At 32.0% G+C, this 19,100-nt stretch overlaps 1 protein-coding gene across 1 annotated transcript; it reads right to left on the bottom strand.

Moving 5' to 3' along the window:
- Nucleotides 1-1,327: 1,327 nt before the first annotated feature.
- Nucleotides 1,328-8,860, bottom strand: LOC126881723 (jerky protein homolog-like). The gene is made up of 2 exons (XM_050646161.1): nucleotides 8,410-8,860; nucleotides 1,328-3,719 (listed from the first exon to the last, which is right to left on the bottom strand). Exon 2 carries the CDS (start codon nucleotides 3,370-3,372, stop codon nucleotides 2,782-2,784), a length of 591 nt encoding a protein of 196 aa, XP_050502118.1. The 5' UTR covers nucleotides 3,373-3,719; nucleotides 8,410-8,860; the 3' UTR covers nucleotides 1,328-2,781.
- Between the last annotated feature and the right edge of the window lie 10,240 nt (nucleotides 8,861-19,100).

Here is a 19,100-nt window from a genome sequence, read left to right as displayed (position 1 = left end):
AACTTCCTGGGAACGCGTTCATGGAAAAGAACAGCGGTTAATCGAAATGATTGGAGAAGCTTGTTGAAGGAGGCCAAGGCTCGAGTTGGGCTGTAGTGCCATTGGATGGATGGATGGATGGATGGAATATGTAGGAGGTTATAGCTATGTTATTGTTTCTATTTTGTAATTCTTAGTATATGTGTTATAGTCAATGCCCGTCTGACTGACGGTCTTAGTCAAATCCCGAAATAAATTACAGTTTCGGCCTTTGACTAGTCAAACCTAGAAGAGACTAAGTTGCTTAGGCAAAGGTCGAAATTTAATTTTATGAAATCGGGGTTTGACTAGTCAAACCCCGATCAGCTATTAAAATGTGGTAATTTGTTAGATTAGCTTTAGTAAAACGTCATTTTTAATTTTTAGTTATTACTTTTGTAATGTCGTAATTAACATAAAAAAAAATAGTGTTTATTCTCACATGTTGGGGCATTATGGCATTTAGAGCACAATACGAACCTTTTACACTTACATAATTTTGAAGAGCATTTCCTATTGCAGTAGCATTTTAAAAAGACTTTTCCTCCAAATTTAGAATCTTTTGAAATAATTTCTCTTAGAGACAGCTTAACGTCTGGAACATCTTCGAAATTAAGAAAATTCTCTTTGCATTGTCTTATTTGATTTCTTTAAAAAGTATGTTTATTGTTCCGTATTTTATACCAACTCAATCTATATAAACCGTCAATTGTTTTATCTTGTATGATACCCAAAATATTTCGAGCATCTCCTTTGGCTCAATAAAAGCAGGGGATAGATAATTTTTTTTCACTTAATGGTTTCATAGCATAAGCCTGGGCATGAAGACCTTGAATCGCCTTTCCTTTATTTATTTTAATCTTTTCTGTCTGTGCACAGCACATGCATGTAACTTCTCTTTCAAAACCTTCATAGTATATACGTATACAGTATACACCAAGTGTGATGTAAGCGCACACAACATGAATTTACTACATGGTTACAAATTATGCATGTATGTGCGTCAGAGCTCACTTTTTGGCAAATAAGGTAACTGAATACAATATGCCCATGTTAAGGGTATTTTGGATTTATTGCTACAAAAATATATTTTTCATATATTTTTTAACAATATACCAATGTTTAGCTGTTTAAACATCGCTAGTTTTTGTATTGTTTTGCAATTTTTTTTTCATATCGAAATTTAAAAAAAAACTTCAATCTGGGCATATTGCCAACCCTTGAAGGTAATATGCCCAGTCGAGTGAAGGTAATATGCGCGTACCTAAAACACTAAAAGATGTGGAAACAAATATTAAATTAAATCATATACTTACAAAATCTTATATTTATTGACACTATAAAAAACATGTAACCAAACAAAGATATTAAACAACCCTTTTTGTAAAAACTAAAATGTCAAAATAAAGAATTTTTACTAAAATAACTTAAAATTAAGGAACATTATTGTGAGGTCCAGTACAATCAGGACATGTAAAGGATTCCTTATCAAATTTTGTCAGCCCTACACATTCTTCGTGAACGTACTGTACACATATAAAGCATAGTCGCATGTCTTTTATTTCAGCTTTGTCGCAAATTTTGCAAAACCATTTCGCTATGTCTTCTGATTTTTTGTTTTTTCTTTACCAAAGAACCCGGTAGAGTTCGTTTCGTGCCTTTATTTATATCTGTTCGTGGACCTGTGCTAGTGGTAGAAAATACATTTTTTTTACCACTATAGCTCTGCTATTTATTGCCTTCTTTCTATTTTGTGTATTTTTTTTTTCTCAATTTTTGCCGAAGTCTCAAGCATATCCGTAAACGATGTGTCCAAAGTTTTGCCCTGGCAAGTTTTTATTTCTTCAATATTACTTTTTTCTTCTCGAAGATTGTTATTCTCTTTGTTATGAATCACCAAATCATTTTTTTCAGAATTCATAAGGAAAGTTTCCTTTTTTTTATGAAACTGATTTATTGCCAATTCAACTTCTTCGTCGCTGTCTTCTGATTCCGAAGTATAACTGCCACTGCCAGAACTCTCACTTGATGAAGTTTGTGTTTTAGACTTCTTTTTCATGTGAATTTGCGTCTTTTGGTATTGTGGCAAACAGTTTTGTTGGGAAAAGCTTTTTGAATAGCTTGCAGTAGGTGGTTGAGTTTTCTGGCGCAGATTAATGGGTCCGCTATCACTATCACTTGATGATGTTTCAGTTCTAGGTTTCTTTTTTATTGTAATCTTGGGTCTTTTGATATTTTGGTACACTTTTTTGTTGACAGGAGTTATATGAACAGCCTGGAGTAGGAGAAGGTGTTTTCTGGCGTACATTAATGGGTCCGCTATCACTATCACTTGATGATGTTTCAGTTCTAGGTTTCTTTTTTTTTGTAGTCTTGGGTCTTTTGATATTTTCGATATTTTGGTACACTTTTTTGTTGAGAGGAGTTATATGAACAGCCAGGAGTAGGAGATGGTGTTTTCTGGCGTACATTAATGGGAGTGGGATCAGTGTTCTCAATTTCTGATAAAATACTTGGGGCAAAGCAACTTCAGGTGTAGCATCGGGGTTATAAGGAAATATTCCTGTTGCAGAAAAGCCAGATTTAATGTTAGAAGGTGTCAATGCCTTGTCCCACACTATCGAAAATATTTCCCCAAATCGCTGCTTTGTTAAAGTACGTTCTTTGTATTTGGTCCAATACAACAACACTTGTTCGTCCCAGTGGTGTTCAAAGGAACGAAACACAGCTTTGTCCATCGGCTGGAGCTCATGAGTTGTGTTACTAGGCAAACAGAAGGGTTATTTGATATTTCTCGGCAGCTTCGACAATAATTGAAATGTCTAAGTGACATGAGGCTCCATCAAATATTAAAAGACACTTTCCCTCCAATTTATATTTTGCCAAATGCTCCAACCAAATACTGAAGGTTTCCACATTCATACTGCCTTTAGGGGTCATAAACGCCAACGTGCCATGAGGCAAATTATGTTTCCATTCGGGCTTCATGCGCCGTCCTTTAAACAAAACGGCAGGAGGAATGGTGGTGCCATTGGCGTTAGCACAGCTAACAACAGTTATATTTTCCCCATGTTCCGGAGCAACCAAATGTACGCGTTTCGCGCCTTTCTTTGCTAGAACGGTCTGTTGATGATGCAGACTGAGCATGCAGCCTTTCTCGTCCACATTGTAAATTCTTTCAGGTTTGTCGATTAAATCTAATTCTTGAAGTACACCCCTTAATTTGTCAAAATAGTCTTTTACTATGAACTTGTTCAATTTTTGCGCCCGAGCAGAATTCATGTTTTGTGCTTTCCTTATCGATATTTTAGGGTGTCTTTGCAAAAATCCTTTTAACCAATAACGTCCAGCCATTTTGGTTCCTTGTGAAAAAAAGTGTGGCAAATTGTTTTGTTCGCAATAAGTAAACACACATTTTTTCAAAGTTTTATTGCTAAGGGGATACCCAACTTCTGCCAATCTAACAATTCGTCGAGACAATTAATTTTCTTGATCTATATTCAAAATAGTCTTTTTCCCCATTTTTGCCTTTTTGGTACTATTTTTTTCTACATAGCGTTTCAAAGTGCGTCTAGAAATATTATACCTTTGACTTGCCGCGTTGTATGACATTCCATTCATTACTGCTGCAATTGCGGATTCTAGCTGTTGATTGCTCCATTGCGACCGTATCCCCTTATTTCTGACACGAGGCATGTTATCTGAAGCAAAAAAAAACAATAAATTAACTGTTATAATAAGCTGGCAATATGCCCACTTGAGCAAATCGTCAGCAAACACTATGAGCATATCATCTGGTGTGTGTGGTTCGATTAAGTAAAAGTCGTTATAAAGTGTTCCGTCTTTAAAACCACTTTTATGCAAGAAATAGTGAAACAAATTGGGAGGTGAGTTTCACAACTATCAATGTATTTACCATTCATCACCTGGGATTACTAAGTTTTCTGTTTTAAAGACGTAGAAAGTAATTGCATACAAATAAACAAGACAAAACTAACCTAAAACCATAAATTTTAAAAAGATATCGCTCTGGTTTTTGTGCGTTATTGACAAAAATTAAGTATAGTATAAAGCGTTCCATACACGTAAAATTAATAAAATACAATAAAAATATGCCTGATAGTCAAGATCGTGAATTTACGAAATTAAAAGAGTTTATTAAGGAAGAGAACAAGAGATTATCTGAATATTTCATATCTAGTCTTAAGGAGGAAGTAGCCTTCTTAAAAAAAGACATTGATGAACTGAAAGTTGAGAAAGAAAAACAAACTATTAGAGTTAAAAGACTGGAAACTGAAAATGTAGAACTAAAAAATCAAATTGAACGAATTGAAAATAAACTAAGAAAAAATAATATTGTTATTTTCGGCTTAAATGTACAAAAGTCAACACTTCTTGAGGATATCATCCAAGAGTTGAATCAGAGACTGGATATAAGTTTAGTAAATTCAGATATCAGTGGTTTCAATGTCTTTGGTAAAAATCCAACAAATAAATCAGTACTGGTAGAATTCGCAACATATTCAGCAAAAATTAGTGTTCTAAAAAAGTGCAAGCTTCTAAAAGGTACAACGGTGTTCATCGCCGAAGATCTATCCCCATCTCAACAAGCAGTAAGAAAGGAATTATTAAAATACCAATCTGAACTCAGGTCGTCAGGTAAAACGGTGAAGTTGAGAGGAAATAGGCTTATAGTTGATGGTCAATCTTTAACACTGGAAAAACTGTCTATTACTACTACTAACAAGACTGCTGAAGTAACCGACACATTATTGGATGAAACCAGAAAAACAAATCGTTACCCCACTAGAGCAGCATCTTCAAAAAATTAACTTTTTTTTACTGTATATTGTACTTATAGTTTTTTTTTCATCTTTTTTTGTTTTCTAGAATATTTTTAATTTAATAATCATTAATACTGGTACGCTATATTAATTATTGTAACATGAATTCGTTTCTGGAATACATTAATTACACTCCTATTGATACAAAAGTAGTTGACTCCATAAACGAATATAATTTGTGTTCCAATAAGAACTACTCTTTTCGTATTTTGCACCAAAATATTAGGTCCATTATTAAAAATTTTGAGTTTAATATTTACACACAACAAATAGAAAATGATATTGATTGTTTTGTATTAACTGAGACCAGACAAGTGGCATGTATAGATATTTTTAAATTGGATGGATATAATATCCATTATAACGACGGTAATTTCAATCAAAATGACGGTGTGATAATATTCATAAAAAATAACCTTGACTACGAGGTGGAAATAGTAGAGGTTAACATTTTTAAATTCTTAAAATTAAAAATTAAACTCAATAACATAATGATACTTATTACAGCAATATACCGTTCGCCTGCAACCTCAGAAAGTGCGTTTATTGTAGCCTTAGAAAGTTATTTAAATATAATAAAAGCAGAACCAATCACATATAACATTATTGTTGGCGATATTAATATTGACATACGTGCAGACGATGAAATCGCTAATACTTATTTAAATTTACTGTCCGAATATAATTTTCATTCATTAATAAACAAAATAACGAGACCAAATAAATCGGGAGGTAGCTGTATAGATCATATGTTTGTTAAATCCACTAAAGAGTCTATTGAAGATATTTGCTCTCCTTTCATTATTACATCTTTAACTACCGATCACTTCTGTACAATAGGAGAACTAAACATTAACATGAACATTATTTGTAAAAAAAATATTAATAAATTTAAAAATAGTTACATTAATTATAACACATTAAGAGAAATACTAAGAAAGTATGATTGGAGCGAAATTTTCCTTTTACGTGACGTACAAGATATTGCAACTAAAATTGTAACAACTCTTCAAAAGAAAATAAAAGAATCTACTTATGAAAAAAAAATAAAACGGAACGAAGTTAAACGGAAAAAATGGATAACGTCTGGCATAATAAAATCAATAGACACAAAAAATAAATTATATAAAAAATGATCCAAAATCCACATAATGAAATTCTTAAACAAGAATACAAAAATTACAAAAATTTTTTGACAAATTTAATAAAAAATACTAAGGCAGAATATTTCAAAAACGTAATTACTAACAAACCCGATAGTAGAAATACGTGGAAGGTTATTCGTGAACTGACCCAAACTGAGGTAAATTCTGTAGGCGTTAAACAGTTAGTAGAGGGTGACCGGATTATGAACTCTGATTTGGATATCGCTAATACCTTCAATAATTATTTTTCAGCTATTGGTGAAAAACTGGCTAACAATATAAAAAAACCGCCATCCAATAGTCCGAATAGAATCTCAGTCGCTCAAAGTGCTTTTTTTTATCCAATAGCTGAAAGTGAAGTTATAGCGATTATTCAATCCCTTAAGTTGAATAAAGCTCCCGGACCTGATTTATTAAAGGCAGAAATATTAAAAGAAGTTTCAGGAGAAATTGTATCCCCTTTAACATATTTATTAAATAAAATTATAGAAAATGGAAAATGTCCAACAGAATTTAAAGACGCAATTATCAAACCTGTATATAAATCAGGAAATAAGGATTTAAGCCAAAATTACCGCCCAATTTCACTAATCTCAAGCCTTGCAAAAATTATGGAAAAAGCGATTAAAACTCGGATGCTAAAATTTTTAGACCTACATAAAATCATATCTAATAATCAATTTGGCTTTGTTGAAGGCAGAGGTACAGATGATGCAATTGCTTCACTAATGGGTTGCATTTATGATTCAGTTGATAGAGGTAAGCCCACATTATGTGTATTTTTAGACTTGGCTAAAGCTTTCGACACAGTAAGCCATAAGCAACTCTTGGAAACTTTGGCTGATGTAGGTTTCAGAGGCAACGTATTAAGATTTTTTGAAAGTTATCTAGATAATAGGGTACAAAGGGTAAAACTAAATGAAAGTATGAGTGAGAGAAATGTGGTGAAGTACGGTGTTCCGCAAGGAACGATTCTTGGTCCATTGTTGTTTATAATTTATGTTAATAATTTATTGTCAATGAAATTAAAAGGTAAAATTATTAGTTATGCAGATGACACAGCTGTACTGTATACTGCAGATAATTGGGAGAATCTAAAATTATTGGCTGAAGAAGATTTTAAAAATTGTTTTGATTGGTTTGCACACAAACAACTAACTGTTAACTTCACAAAAACTTTCTTTTTGCCTTTTGGATCTTACAAAACAAGTCTGCCTAACTACGAAACACTAATAATATCCAACGAAGGATATAAGGATCAACATATTCTGTCTGCTCATTCTGTAAAGTATTTGGGAATTACAATTGATAGTCATTTAAAATGGAACCTACATATTGCGAATGTGACTAAAAACCTTCGAAGTTTACTCTATAAATTTAAATACTTAAGCAATATTTTAGAACAGCGCCTTTTAAAAACTATGTACTTTGCCTTAGTAGAATCTAGATTATGCTATGGGATTCTTGGGTGGGGCGGGGCGTATGGCAATCATTTGGAACAACTAAATGTCGTCCAAAGAAAAATTTTAAAATCAATTTATCGCAAGCCCAAGCTTTACTCCACTGAATTATTATACAAGGAAACTAATATTTTTGATATTAGGCAGCTTTATTTTAAAGCGGTTACTGTATATCAATATAAAAATAAACAAACACTACAGTTTCCCTTGCATGAATACTCCACCAGAAACAGGAATAAAGCGATACCCCCTAAAAGTGAAAAAACAATTGGACAGCGTTGTTTCACTTACCTAGGACCTAGGTCCTTTAACGTTTTACCCATAAATGTTCAGAATGTCAAGAACATAAAACAATTTAAAAATAAATTAAAGAAATATATTATAGATACGCCTCTTTCAGTAATACATGAATTAATTGAAGTTAGAAAATAAAACAAGTGTTTGAATATTGGACTCATAGTTGTTGTACTTAATTGTGTTTTTTTTTTCTCATTTGTTGCTGTTATTTTTTGATAAATACATCGTAGGGATGCTGTATTTTTAAATTTTTTCCAGATTTTGAAATATAATTATTTTCTTTAATTATTTAAGTATTCAAAAAACAATGTAATGCTCTTTGCTTTTTCTTTGTTCTCTTATTATTAAGTAATAGATATTATATTATTGTATTGCCTGTGAAAAGATAGTGTGTACCTACTCAGGATATTTTTGTTACATAATGAACCAAATTGACCACTGCACAAGCATTCTGCTTCAAGTGGTATTTTTGTGTTTATTTATAGGGAATTATAATGATTTTAATGTATTACCATTGTATGTATTGTATCTTTTCTCTGAATAAACATTATTTATTTTTTTTTATATTGTTAGCACATGATGATTAGTACATTTTTTTAAATTATAAAAACATTTTGAATAATATTATATTTTATTTTTACTTACATTTTAAGTACTCTATGGCAGACTAAAATCACTTAATGTCGTAGACAAATTAAAACGTTTAAGTGCAAAACAGAGGTGAAAACTGACGTCAATTTTTATAAACACGCTCTTAAAAACCACGTACAACTTGACTGCACCACAACAAGCCCACAACTAACCTTGCGGTCGGTCACGGGCTTAGTTATATTAGGCGTTCAGTGTGTCCAGCGCCTCCTTCCCCGAATATCAACTATTAAAGCAAAAAATGGAAATGGGCATATTACCAACATGGGCATATTGTATTCAGGTACCTTACAACAAAGCACATCTGAATAAGTAATCTGAATTGTTTGACAATTTTCTTCCTCTCCAAATGACGTCGGTCCAGGGGCTTCGTTAGTATTATGGTGATCCTTAGTTATTTCTCCGATTGCAATATCTTCTTTCACAGTTGACGATGACATTCCCATTATATCTGTTTTTGCTAAAATAAAATTCATATACTTAGTCAAACCAAATTACGTATAAATAATAATCAAACTTCGTTCGCTCAACTCAGATGCATTTTGACAGATTCAGATTCAGAGTAGGAAACGTACAACACAAAATTTCCTACCTCACAATATTAACAGCTCAAATAAAGGTTCATTAAAAAAAGAACAATTATTGGAAATATTGGGAGTATATACTAAACTCATACAATTCTGTGGAATCTATTTCCCAAAAATCTTTATTTTGTATAAAAAATTTATTAATATTTTTAACTATTTAATGTTAACTAATTTTCTCATTTGTTACGGTTTAAATAAATTATAATTAAGAAAATACGGAAAAATAAAAACACTTTTTTCAAGAAATCAAATAAGAGAATTGCATAGAGAATTTTCTTAATTTCGAAGATGTTCCAGACGTTAAGCTGTCTCTAAGAGAAATTAATACAAAAGATTCTAACTTTGGAGAACAAGGCTTTATAAAGTGCTACTGCAATAAGAAATGCTCTTCAAAATTATGTAAGTGTAAAAGGTCAACTATTGTGCAACTCTAAATGCCATAATGCCTCAACATGTGAGAATAAACACAAATTTTTGAAGTTATACTTCTTTACGCGCGATATGAGGGTGAATTTTAATAGGATTAAAACCATTGATCCGGCTCAGTCGCATTACAACTTTGTTCTGATTGGATGTTCAAATGACATGACAAAAATTATCCAATATGGCAGCTGTGGCACAGCTGTGGGACTCTGATTTGGTTATGTATGGTTGTTGCGTTTTAAAATTTGTAGGAAGAGAAACAACAAACAAAGAGTTAGTTAATGGTTATACTGCCTTTTTAAATAGTTTTCATATTACATTTTTCGACTTATTAACATAAAAGAGATGATTGTTGCATGCCAATGTGAAAGCCCATCAAACTGTGACTAGTATGAATGCCGCAAAATTACTGATAAAAAACCTATTAGCTCGAAGGCGTAGAGAACTGTGGATAACAACAATCAACCGGGACGGTCTACGATCTCGCTTATTCAAAGCTAAAGAATCTTACACTGGTAAGTGTTTTAAAAATAGTTGATCAAATTTTGTTATGATATTTGAACATAGCCACTTTGCACGATGCAAGTGATTGCGAAATTTATTAGTCGTTATACGGGCTCTGATTGGGTGTTGAAATGATCTGTCAATAATAAATAATTGTTCAATATGAAGGTAAACAAATGTATAATATATTAGTTTTATTGTTGTGAGGACAGAAACAAAAAAGTTTATAATTGTAGTGATTTTTAAATAGTTTTTAAAGCAACAGGTACGTAATAATTGTAAATGTATCATAGGTACCTACCTATTTGAACCTACCAAAATACATAGTATGTAATACTTTTATTTACATAATTTGATTACCATCAAAATTTCTATCAATATTCACCTAATATATTGTTTTCTTACTCTATGTTTTGTTGTATTTTTTCAATTCTAAATCATTTCAAGTCAAAATCAAAATAATTTGATTTACATAATTCAAAAATGTCAAAAGTTTAATCCGTTTAGTTAGTCGATCTTTGCACATAATGACACACTGTCTCCGTGGCGAAGCGTTTAATGCGAGTGAACCCCAATACAACGCCAATACCAGCCGCGCTGGTAAGTTGGTTCGAATCCCAACAGAAACTTTTATTTTTTTATTTTTTTTATACATTTTATGATTGTAAGTATATTTATTATATAATTTTATTTTCAGAAAATATGTATTTAGTTAAAAATTTTCCGACAATTAATGTTCAGAAATCAATTGTGGCATTTTTAATGTGTTTGTGTGTGTTTTATTCTTTTATTATTTTAATTTTTGGCACTGTTTTAATAAAAATGTTTGAGAAGTAGTAAGTATAAATTAGTTTAATATTTAAATAAAATATAAATAAAAAGTATGTATATTAATTCCGTTTATAATCATATAATCATATAATAAAAGTATAAATTCTTACGTGCGTACAAAGTACACACACATTCTTTTTTATTTTAATTACGACAATACAAAAATAATAAATAAAAATTAAATAAATGACGTTTTATTAAAGCTAATCTAACAAATTACTACATTTTAGTAGCTGATCGGGGTTTAATTAGTCAAACCCCGATTTCATAAAATTAGACTTCGACCTTTCCCTGGCCAACTTAGTCTCTCCTAGGTTTGACTAGCCAAAGGCCTAAACTGTAATTTATTTCGGGTTTTGACTAAGACCGTCAGTCAGACCTGAGGATTGCCTAGTCAAACCTAAGAGTGCCTGAAATTCGGGCTTTGACTATAACATATGTACTAGTTTGTTCTTTTCTATCCAGATTGTCTTCTAATCCAAAATTATCTATTATATTATGTTTATATACAAGGGTGTATTGTATCGTCTTACTTTTTCTCTATATAATAACATAAAGATATATAATTACATCCTGCACTTGTGTAGAGAATGCAATTTGAATTGTCTGAGAAATCTTATACGGCCAGAACTAATCCTAAGATAATTACGCTTAGATTTCATTGGAGTATTGAGTATTGGAAAGCACTCTACCCTAATACCCAAATACAACAGGCTTAAGGCCTTAAAGCCAGATGGACACTAAGCTGTTTGACTGCGCCAACTGGCGATTTCCATTTGTTCCTTGTTGTTTTACGGGTCTGAACATATCGCAATGTTTGCTTGTAATAGAACAAGCAAATCGAATAAAATTTTCAATTACGGAAAAGAACGTATCAAGATTTTTCTTAAAAGCTCTACGTCAGTCCAGATTAGATTAAAAGTAAAATAGACGTAAGCAACATTTTAATTTATTTGTAATCGTAATTGGGATGAAGGAGGTAGGATGAAATTTTTATCTAAATTCTTTGAGCTTGTTTAGTTCGATTTCAGATATTGTATTCATCTAACAATAACGTTTCTTCACCATACTTAATAATTAAGCATAATAGTATAGTATAGTTGATCCAAAAGATGGCATAACCCAGACATCCAAAGTGAAAGTTATCCTTCAACGCCAAATTGTTCTATATGGTCCACACAATGTCCAGAAAAAAGTCACACCATTTTGAGCGTCGGATTAGGGGGGAGAGGGGGGAGAAAACGGTAAATGTAAAAAGTATCGAAAACCTCCACTTTTCACCCTCCGCAACTCTGGAACCGTTGATTTTATAACAATTATGTATAGAACCTTTTTTGTTTTAAATTTTATATAGAATATTTTTCTATAGAACATTTCTAACGCTAAAGCACAGTTTTAGAAATATTGACGAAAAACATAAAAAACTACTAATTTACCGACTTCTCCCCCATCTCCCCCCCAAACCGGACGCTCAAAATGGTGTGACTTTTTACTGAACAATATGTGGACCATATAGAACAATTTGGAGTTGAAGGAAAACTTTTACTTTGGATGTCTGGGTTAGGCCTTTTTTGGACCAATTATACTATACTACCTCCGTAACTTTGGAACCGTTCATTTTAGAAGGGTTATGCATAGGGCCTTTTTTATTTCAAATTTAATGTAGAACAATTTTGTGTAGAGGGTTGTTTATGCTAAACCGCTTAGTTTTAGAAATATTGACGAAAAACGTAAAAAACTACGAATTTGCAGATTTCTCCCCTTCTCGCCCCACCCCCCCCCCCAAACCCGACGCTCAAAATGGTGTGACTTTTTTCTGAACATTATGTGGACCATATAGAACAATTTGGTGTTGGAGGATAACTTTCACTTTGGATGTCTGGGTTTGGGTCTAACTATACCATACTATAAGTAATTTATTGTACGTGATAACCCATTTATAGACTGGGGCTTTTAGCGCTAAAAACACCCTAATAAACCAATTTTTAAATACAGCACCTAGAGACTTGCAACTTTTTGGATTCTGTTCAAAATGATGTCAGGAAAAAATTATACTATAGATAAATGGGTGGAAATGTATAGTTGCATTTTAAACTGCATAAAATGCATACAAAAGTGCATAAACCTGTCAATCGTATTAAGCGCCAAATTTTGTTACTCAGAGGATTTTGGGGTCGTTGAACACGACTGTAACATCAGAACCGACCTCCAGATCGCCTGTTGTCCAGGGTCAATGCTAAGGCACGTCTTCTGGAAGTTCGAGGACTATTGGCACTAAATTGATGCAAACAGGTTACTTGGAGAATTTTTGAGTCGTTGAACAAAATTACGCCATCAGAATTGACTTCCAGAGCACCTGGTGCTCAGTGTCTCTGCTAGGGCACGTCATCTTCTGGAGTTTCGAGGGTTTTTGGCATTAAATTGATGCAAATAAATTACTAGGGCGGTTTTTAGGGTTGCTAAAAACGAATACGCCATCAGAACCGACACTCGGAGCAACTGGTGTAAAGAACCACGTCATCTTCTGGAGTTTTGAGGGATTTAGGCACTAAATTGATGTAAACAGATGACACGAGGGGTTTTTAGGGTTACTTAACATGAATACGCTATCAGAACTGACCCCCGGACCACCTGGAGTCCACGTTCAATGCTAAGGCATGTCATCTTCTGGAGTTTCGAAGCATTTTCTGTATTTTACGCACTTTAAAATGCAACCATGCATTTCCACCCATTTTTATATAGTAGACTCTTTTCCTTGCATCATTCTGAACACAATACAAAAAGTTGCAAGTCTCTAGCTGCTGTATTTAAAAAAAATATTTTGTGCTAAATACTCTGCTCTATTAGGGGTACTATTTTGTATGTCAACTCTAATTAAAGTTTAAAAAAAATTATTTAGAAACGATACAAATAATGGCAACATTGAAATATTAATCCAAACATCTTCTTATTTTAGTATTATATCTGATTATCGAAAGTTGGCGATCATATGAGCAATAACAACTTTGTTTACGGCATCTCTAAACAGATTAGCGACTGTCTCTTGATACCGTTCTCGGAAATTTCGTTGCCAGGATGTTCTTCTTCGACCTGGACCTCTTTCTACAGACACGAAGAAAGTTCCTAATATATTATGTTTAATAAAGTTGGCCTAAATGACATTAATGATGAATGAGAGAAAGAAGATATGCGTACCTTTATGTGTCTCTTCTTTCTGCTTTTCTTTTTTAGTTCAAATGCTACTCCTTCATGTATTGCTTCATATCATGTCTTTGATTGGCCCATATCGCCGCTTCACAAGAACGTAGGCTTAAGTCAAAATTTGACGAAATTGACATATTAATGCAGATCTACTAAAAATAAAAGTATCTATCGCGTAAATAAAGACCTATGACGTTAATAATAATAGTCGCTAAGAAATAGCACCAATTGTCTATATTTGTTTAGTGGTTAAATACTTAACATTTTCGTATGAATACGGACCCAAGTTAGTTACGCCGCAGAATAGCGCAGAATGTGAAGCAATTTGTGTGTTTATTTCTCGTCAAGGACGGCCGGTCTTATACTTACGATTAGTTTTTGAAGTTATACTTCTTTAGGCACGAGGGTAAATTTTTATTTTGCTGGGCGCATGCGCACATTGACAGTATGGTATGAAACGTTATGAGAGATCTGATTGGGTGTTAAAATCATCTGTCAATAATTGTTCAAATGGAGATTCTGGATAAACAAAATGTTGTGTATATTAGTTTTTATTGTTGTGAGGATAGTGACAAAAAGCAAGTTCATAATTGTAGTGACTTTTTAAATAGTTTTTAAAATCAACAGGAACGTACCTTATTGTAAATGTTTCAGTATTGTAATAAAAAATTACAAATTAGGTAAATACTTATTTGGAAAATGTACCTACCTAACTAGTAGGTAATGCTTTGATTTACATAATTTGATTACCAATAAAAATCTCCATCTAATATATTAATTTTTGAGTCTATATTTTGTCGTATTTTAATTCCACAAGAATCAAATTTATTTGATTAAACTAACGGAATAAACAACTGTCAAAAAAATTTTAAAACGTTTAGTTGCTAGGTATAACTTTCCACTTCATTCACATATATCGGTAGTTAAATTCTGGGTGGGGTGAGTTCAAAATAATCTAAACATGATAGACGCAGGTTCAATTCACAATGAAAATTTTTATTTTTTTTATTTTTTTTTATACATTTTATGATTGTAAGTATATTTATTATATTTTTTTTCAGAAAATACGTATTTAGTTAAAATTTTCTAAACAATCGTTCAGAAATAATTTCTTTGTTTTTATTTTTCAATGTGTTTGCGTGTGTTTTATCCTTTTATTTATTTAATTTGTCGTATTGTTTTAATAACAATTTTTGGAAAGTAGTAAGTATTAAAATTACTTTAATATTTAAATAAAATATAAATAAACTGTTATATTGATTTCGTTGAAATCATATAATAGAAGTATAACTTCTTACGTGCGTACAAAGTACACACACATTCTTTTTTTGTGAAAATTCGACCTCTCTAAAATAAGGACCATTTTTTTAGTTAGGTCAGCGTTTTAACAATTTTGAAGTACATGATTCTGAGGGAAAAAGACTCAAATGCAATAGGGGTTAACAAATACACTTTATAAATTTATCTAGTTATCACAGTTTGTATTTAGATATATTTCTAACAAAATTGTATAGGTAATTTCTTTAAAGTGACAACTTATTAGGGAGTTATGCTCATAATCATATCCATAAAATTTTAAAAGGCCTCTCCTCTAAAATCGTCGTTTTTGACTTATGCCTACGTTCTTGCGAAGCGGCGATATGTGTATTAAAATCGCCACCTATTATGCCTTTGTCCTCTGATGCAACATCACTCAGCATATCTCCTAATAATTGATCATAATAAGCATTATTTCTTTCATTATTATCTAGACCTGTTTAAGAAGCATACACACACAGCATTAAATAATTCTTTTTCAAATATAAATCTCTCTGACATTATTTCAGCAGTAATAGCTAGCAGTAATTCGTACAACTTTTACGATGTTAGCTTTAACCCTATCTATATTTCCGTGGGAACATACTCGTAGAGTTCGTCTATCTATGTCTCCCCAATAAAACTCCTACATTGGTCTGAATGTAGTAAAGCCGATTACTATTAGACACCTGTCAACGATAACGGAGTTACAGTTTGTCTTAATGTAGACCTGAAGATGCATATCAAATTGTATTATGCGAAACCGGTCATCCTAGGTAATATTAAACTGATTGTGAAGTCTACTTTATCTAAATATTGGTAAATTTTGCCGTATACCTAGTTTTAGTTCTGTTTTTTCTTCTTCTAACAAATCTTAAATATTATTTATCATCAAAATTATCAGTAGTAATTGCACAAGAGCACTAAAATTATTGAATTTTTCCCGAGTGACACTTTGAAAGTTTTAATTTCACGACCCGAAGGGGAGTGAAATTATGTCAAGGTGTCACGAGGGCAAAACTTCGATCCTAATTTTAGAGATCGAGTGCAATTTGCTACGATTATTTCATGAATAAAACTGTTAAAAACCAAAATTTTATTTTAATTTATTTATTTAAGTACAAATTAGTACAATTAAACACACAGTTATTATAAATATTTGACGATTGAAAGCCATCACTTTTATAACTTTTAAAACATTAATTGTCATTTATGTCACTGAATGTATTTTTTCGCAGTAACAAAGGGCATCTGACGTAATATACTTGACGACGAAATATTATCAAAAATGATTACCTTAATTTTTATTTCTGTAGCTTTCTATTGGTAAGAATCTCCTATGAATGAAATAATCAGTAGTAATTGCACAAGAGCTCTAAAATTATCGAATTTTTCCCGAGTGACACTTTGACAGTTTTCATTTCACGACCCGAAGGGGAGTGAAATTATGTCAAAGTTTCACGAGGGCAAAAATTCGATACTAATTTTAGAGATTGAGTGCAATTTGCTGCGATTATTTCATGAATAAACCTGTTCAAAACCAAAATTTAATTGTAATTTATTTATGTAAGTACAAATTACTACAGTTAAACACACAGTTGTTATACATATTTGACGGTTGAAAGTCATCACTTTTATAACTTTTAAAACAGTAATTGTCATTAGTGTCACTGAATATATTTTTTCGTAGCATCGAAGGGCATCTGACGTAATATATTTGACGATGGGATATTATCAAAAATTATCGGGTGTAATATCACAAGAGAGTGAGAATAAATTGAAAATAATGCGACGGTTTTTCGAAAATTTGTTGTCTGGCAATAAACACGAGAGCCCGCAGGGCTCGAGTGGCTATTGCCCAATGACAACAAATTTGAGTAAAAATGAAGCATTATTTTCTTATTTATTCTTACTGTCGTGTGGTATCCGTAAGACTATTTTTTAATACGTATATTATGGATATTTTCTTAAATATGACAATTGTTAAAACTAGGAAACTGGTTGCCATTAAACAGAAACAATCTACTTAAAAAAATTCTATCGGTAATTTTCTACAGTAGATAATTCTCAGTATAATTTTAATCTGATTGGACAGAATTAAACACGGGATCAAATATCTTGCTATACGATTGGAAGTTAAAATCATTAAAAAATAATCACTTTAATTTTTATTTCTGTAGCTTTCTATTGGTCAGAATCTCCTATGAATGAAATAATCTGTTTTATCTACCATACTATAGATATTGTAAATGGATTACATTCCTTAAGTCCACATTTCTAATTCACAAGGATTATCGAATATTCATTCAGTTTCAGTTGCCGGACTCGTATGTTACACCAATCAAATTTTATAATCCGTTAATTCCGCATTCAATCAATTTCTTTGTTTAGTTTTCCCTTGAAATGGACGTTCAATCCCCGAATAAACATCGAAATTATATAAATCCTATAACTAACAATTCACTAACAAACGACGAATGGCCAAATTAAACAGGGTACCATTTCGTTTCATGAATACAAATGACATATCTGATTACTAATTCCGTAATTAGCGAGCTTGGTCTGTGTCCACTATACTTATAGAAGAGTCTGGCAAATGGCCAACAACAAGAAACGGCACATTTATTTGATCCAATTTAATTTTGTTGATTTTTAACATTTTTAGCTCTTTGTTGTACAGGTTTTTAAATAAAGAAAAATTAAAATTGCATTAAGAGTAAAAAGGTAATAGCTAGTAAACTGGAAACATGGTGCTTATTCAAGCTATTTTCAGAAGTCGTGTGAGAAATATACTGTAAAATTGGCTGTTGGGCGTGAAAAAAGGGGATAAGTCAATTTTTGACGAAATAACGGGATTATTTGGGATATGGGTTAAAAAAGAATGTTTTATTTGTGGGTAAAAGGAGAAAAGTCAATGTAGCTAAAATTGGAAATTAAATTGATTGTTCCAAAAGATTACTCATCAGAGTAATTACTTACAAAATAATATATAAAGTTTAGTGTAAAAAGGGATATGTTAACATATACCTTTGGCACTGTCTATATCAGTTTATATATTAGTAAAGAATGAGACAACTTGTCTTGGCCCCTTATTCACGGTTAGCTTTTAATGCAACGGGATATTGATTTCTGGGATTGGCCGATATGTGGCATTGGAACAGCCCCTGCAAATGGTCAAGTGACCTTTTATAGTGTGTGATGTCCGAGATTATGTTTATATTTTTAATGTATACAGATGGTGACATAATACAAAGAAAGACAGCGTTTTTACAATATTTACTTAGTTATAAGTTAACCTTTGTAAATGATACAATTCACAAGCTCACTACTATTTTATGGGATGAATCTTTAGCAAAACGTGGCCGAAATAAAATTGGTCCCTGCCTATATCAATACCTTACTAAAGATTTAGATCCTAACGTCGAGACACCTAATAATATACTTAGACTGCTGCTGTCCTGGTCAAAATGAAAACAGTTTAATAAAAGCAGCTTGTTTAAACGCTTTACAATGCTCTGCAAATTTAAAAATTATTGTTCACAAATTTTTAATGTCAGGTCATATACATATGGAGTGCGATACGAATCATAGTCTAATAGAAAATAAAAACGCAAAACGGATACTCAGTCTAACAAGACAAACTGAAGACAGTTTCGTTGGTTAATATATGAAAAATCTAGTATAATCTAGATTTCTCTTCTAGAAACATACAAGTTTCAGTACAAGTTGTCCTTTGACAAATCTTTTAAGAACCTTTTAAGACCGCAGATTTAGAAAAGAGGGGAAAAGCGTCTACAAACTTATTACCCAAGGAGGCATATAACAAGCCTGAGCCTATAACGGTAG

Source organism: Diabrotica virgifera, chromosome 3 (genome assembly GCF_917563875.1).
Source record: "Diabrotica virgifera virgifera chromosome 3, PGI_DIABVI_V3a".
Classification (NCBI taxonomy): domain Eukaryota; kingdom Metazoa; phylum Arthropoda; class Insecta; order Coleoptera; family Chrysomelidae; genus Diabrotica; species Diabrotica virgifera.
The sequence above is the reverse complement of the archived record's forward strand: the minus strand, read 5'-3'. Positions and strand labels throughout refer to the sequence as shown.

Bases quoted from the DNA above. Each gene is read 5' to 3' on its own strand.
- LOC126881723 (XM_050646161.1), bottom strand. From the start codon at position 3,372: ATGGCTGGACGTTATTGGTTAAAAGGATTTTTGCAAAGACACCCTAAA.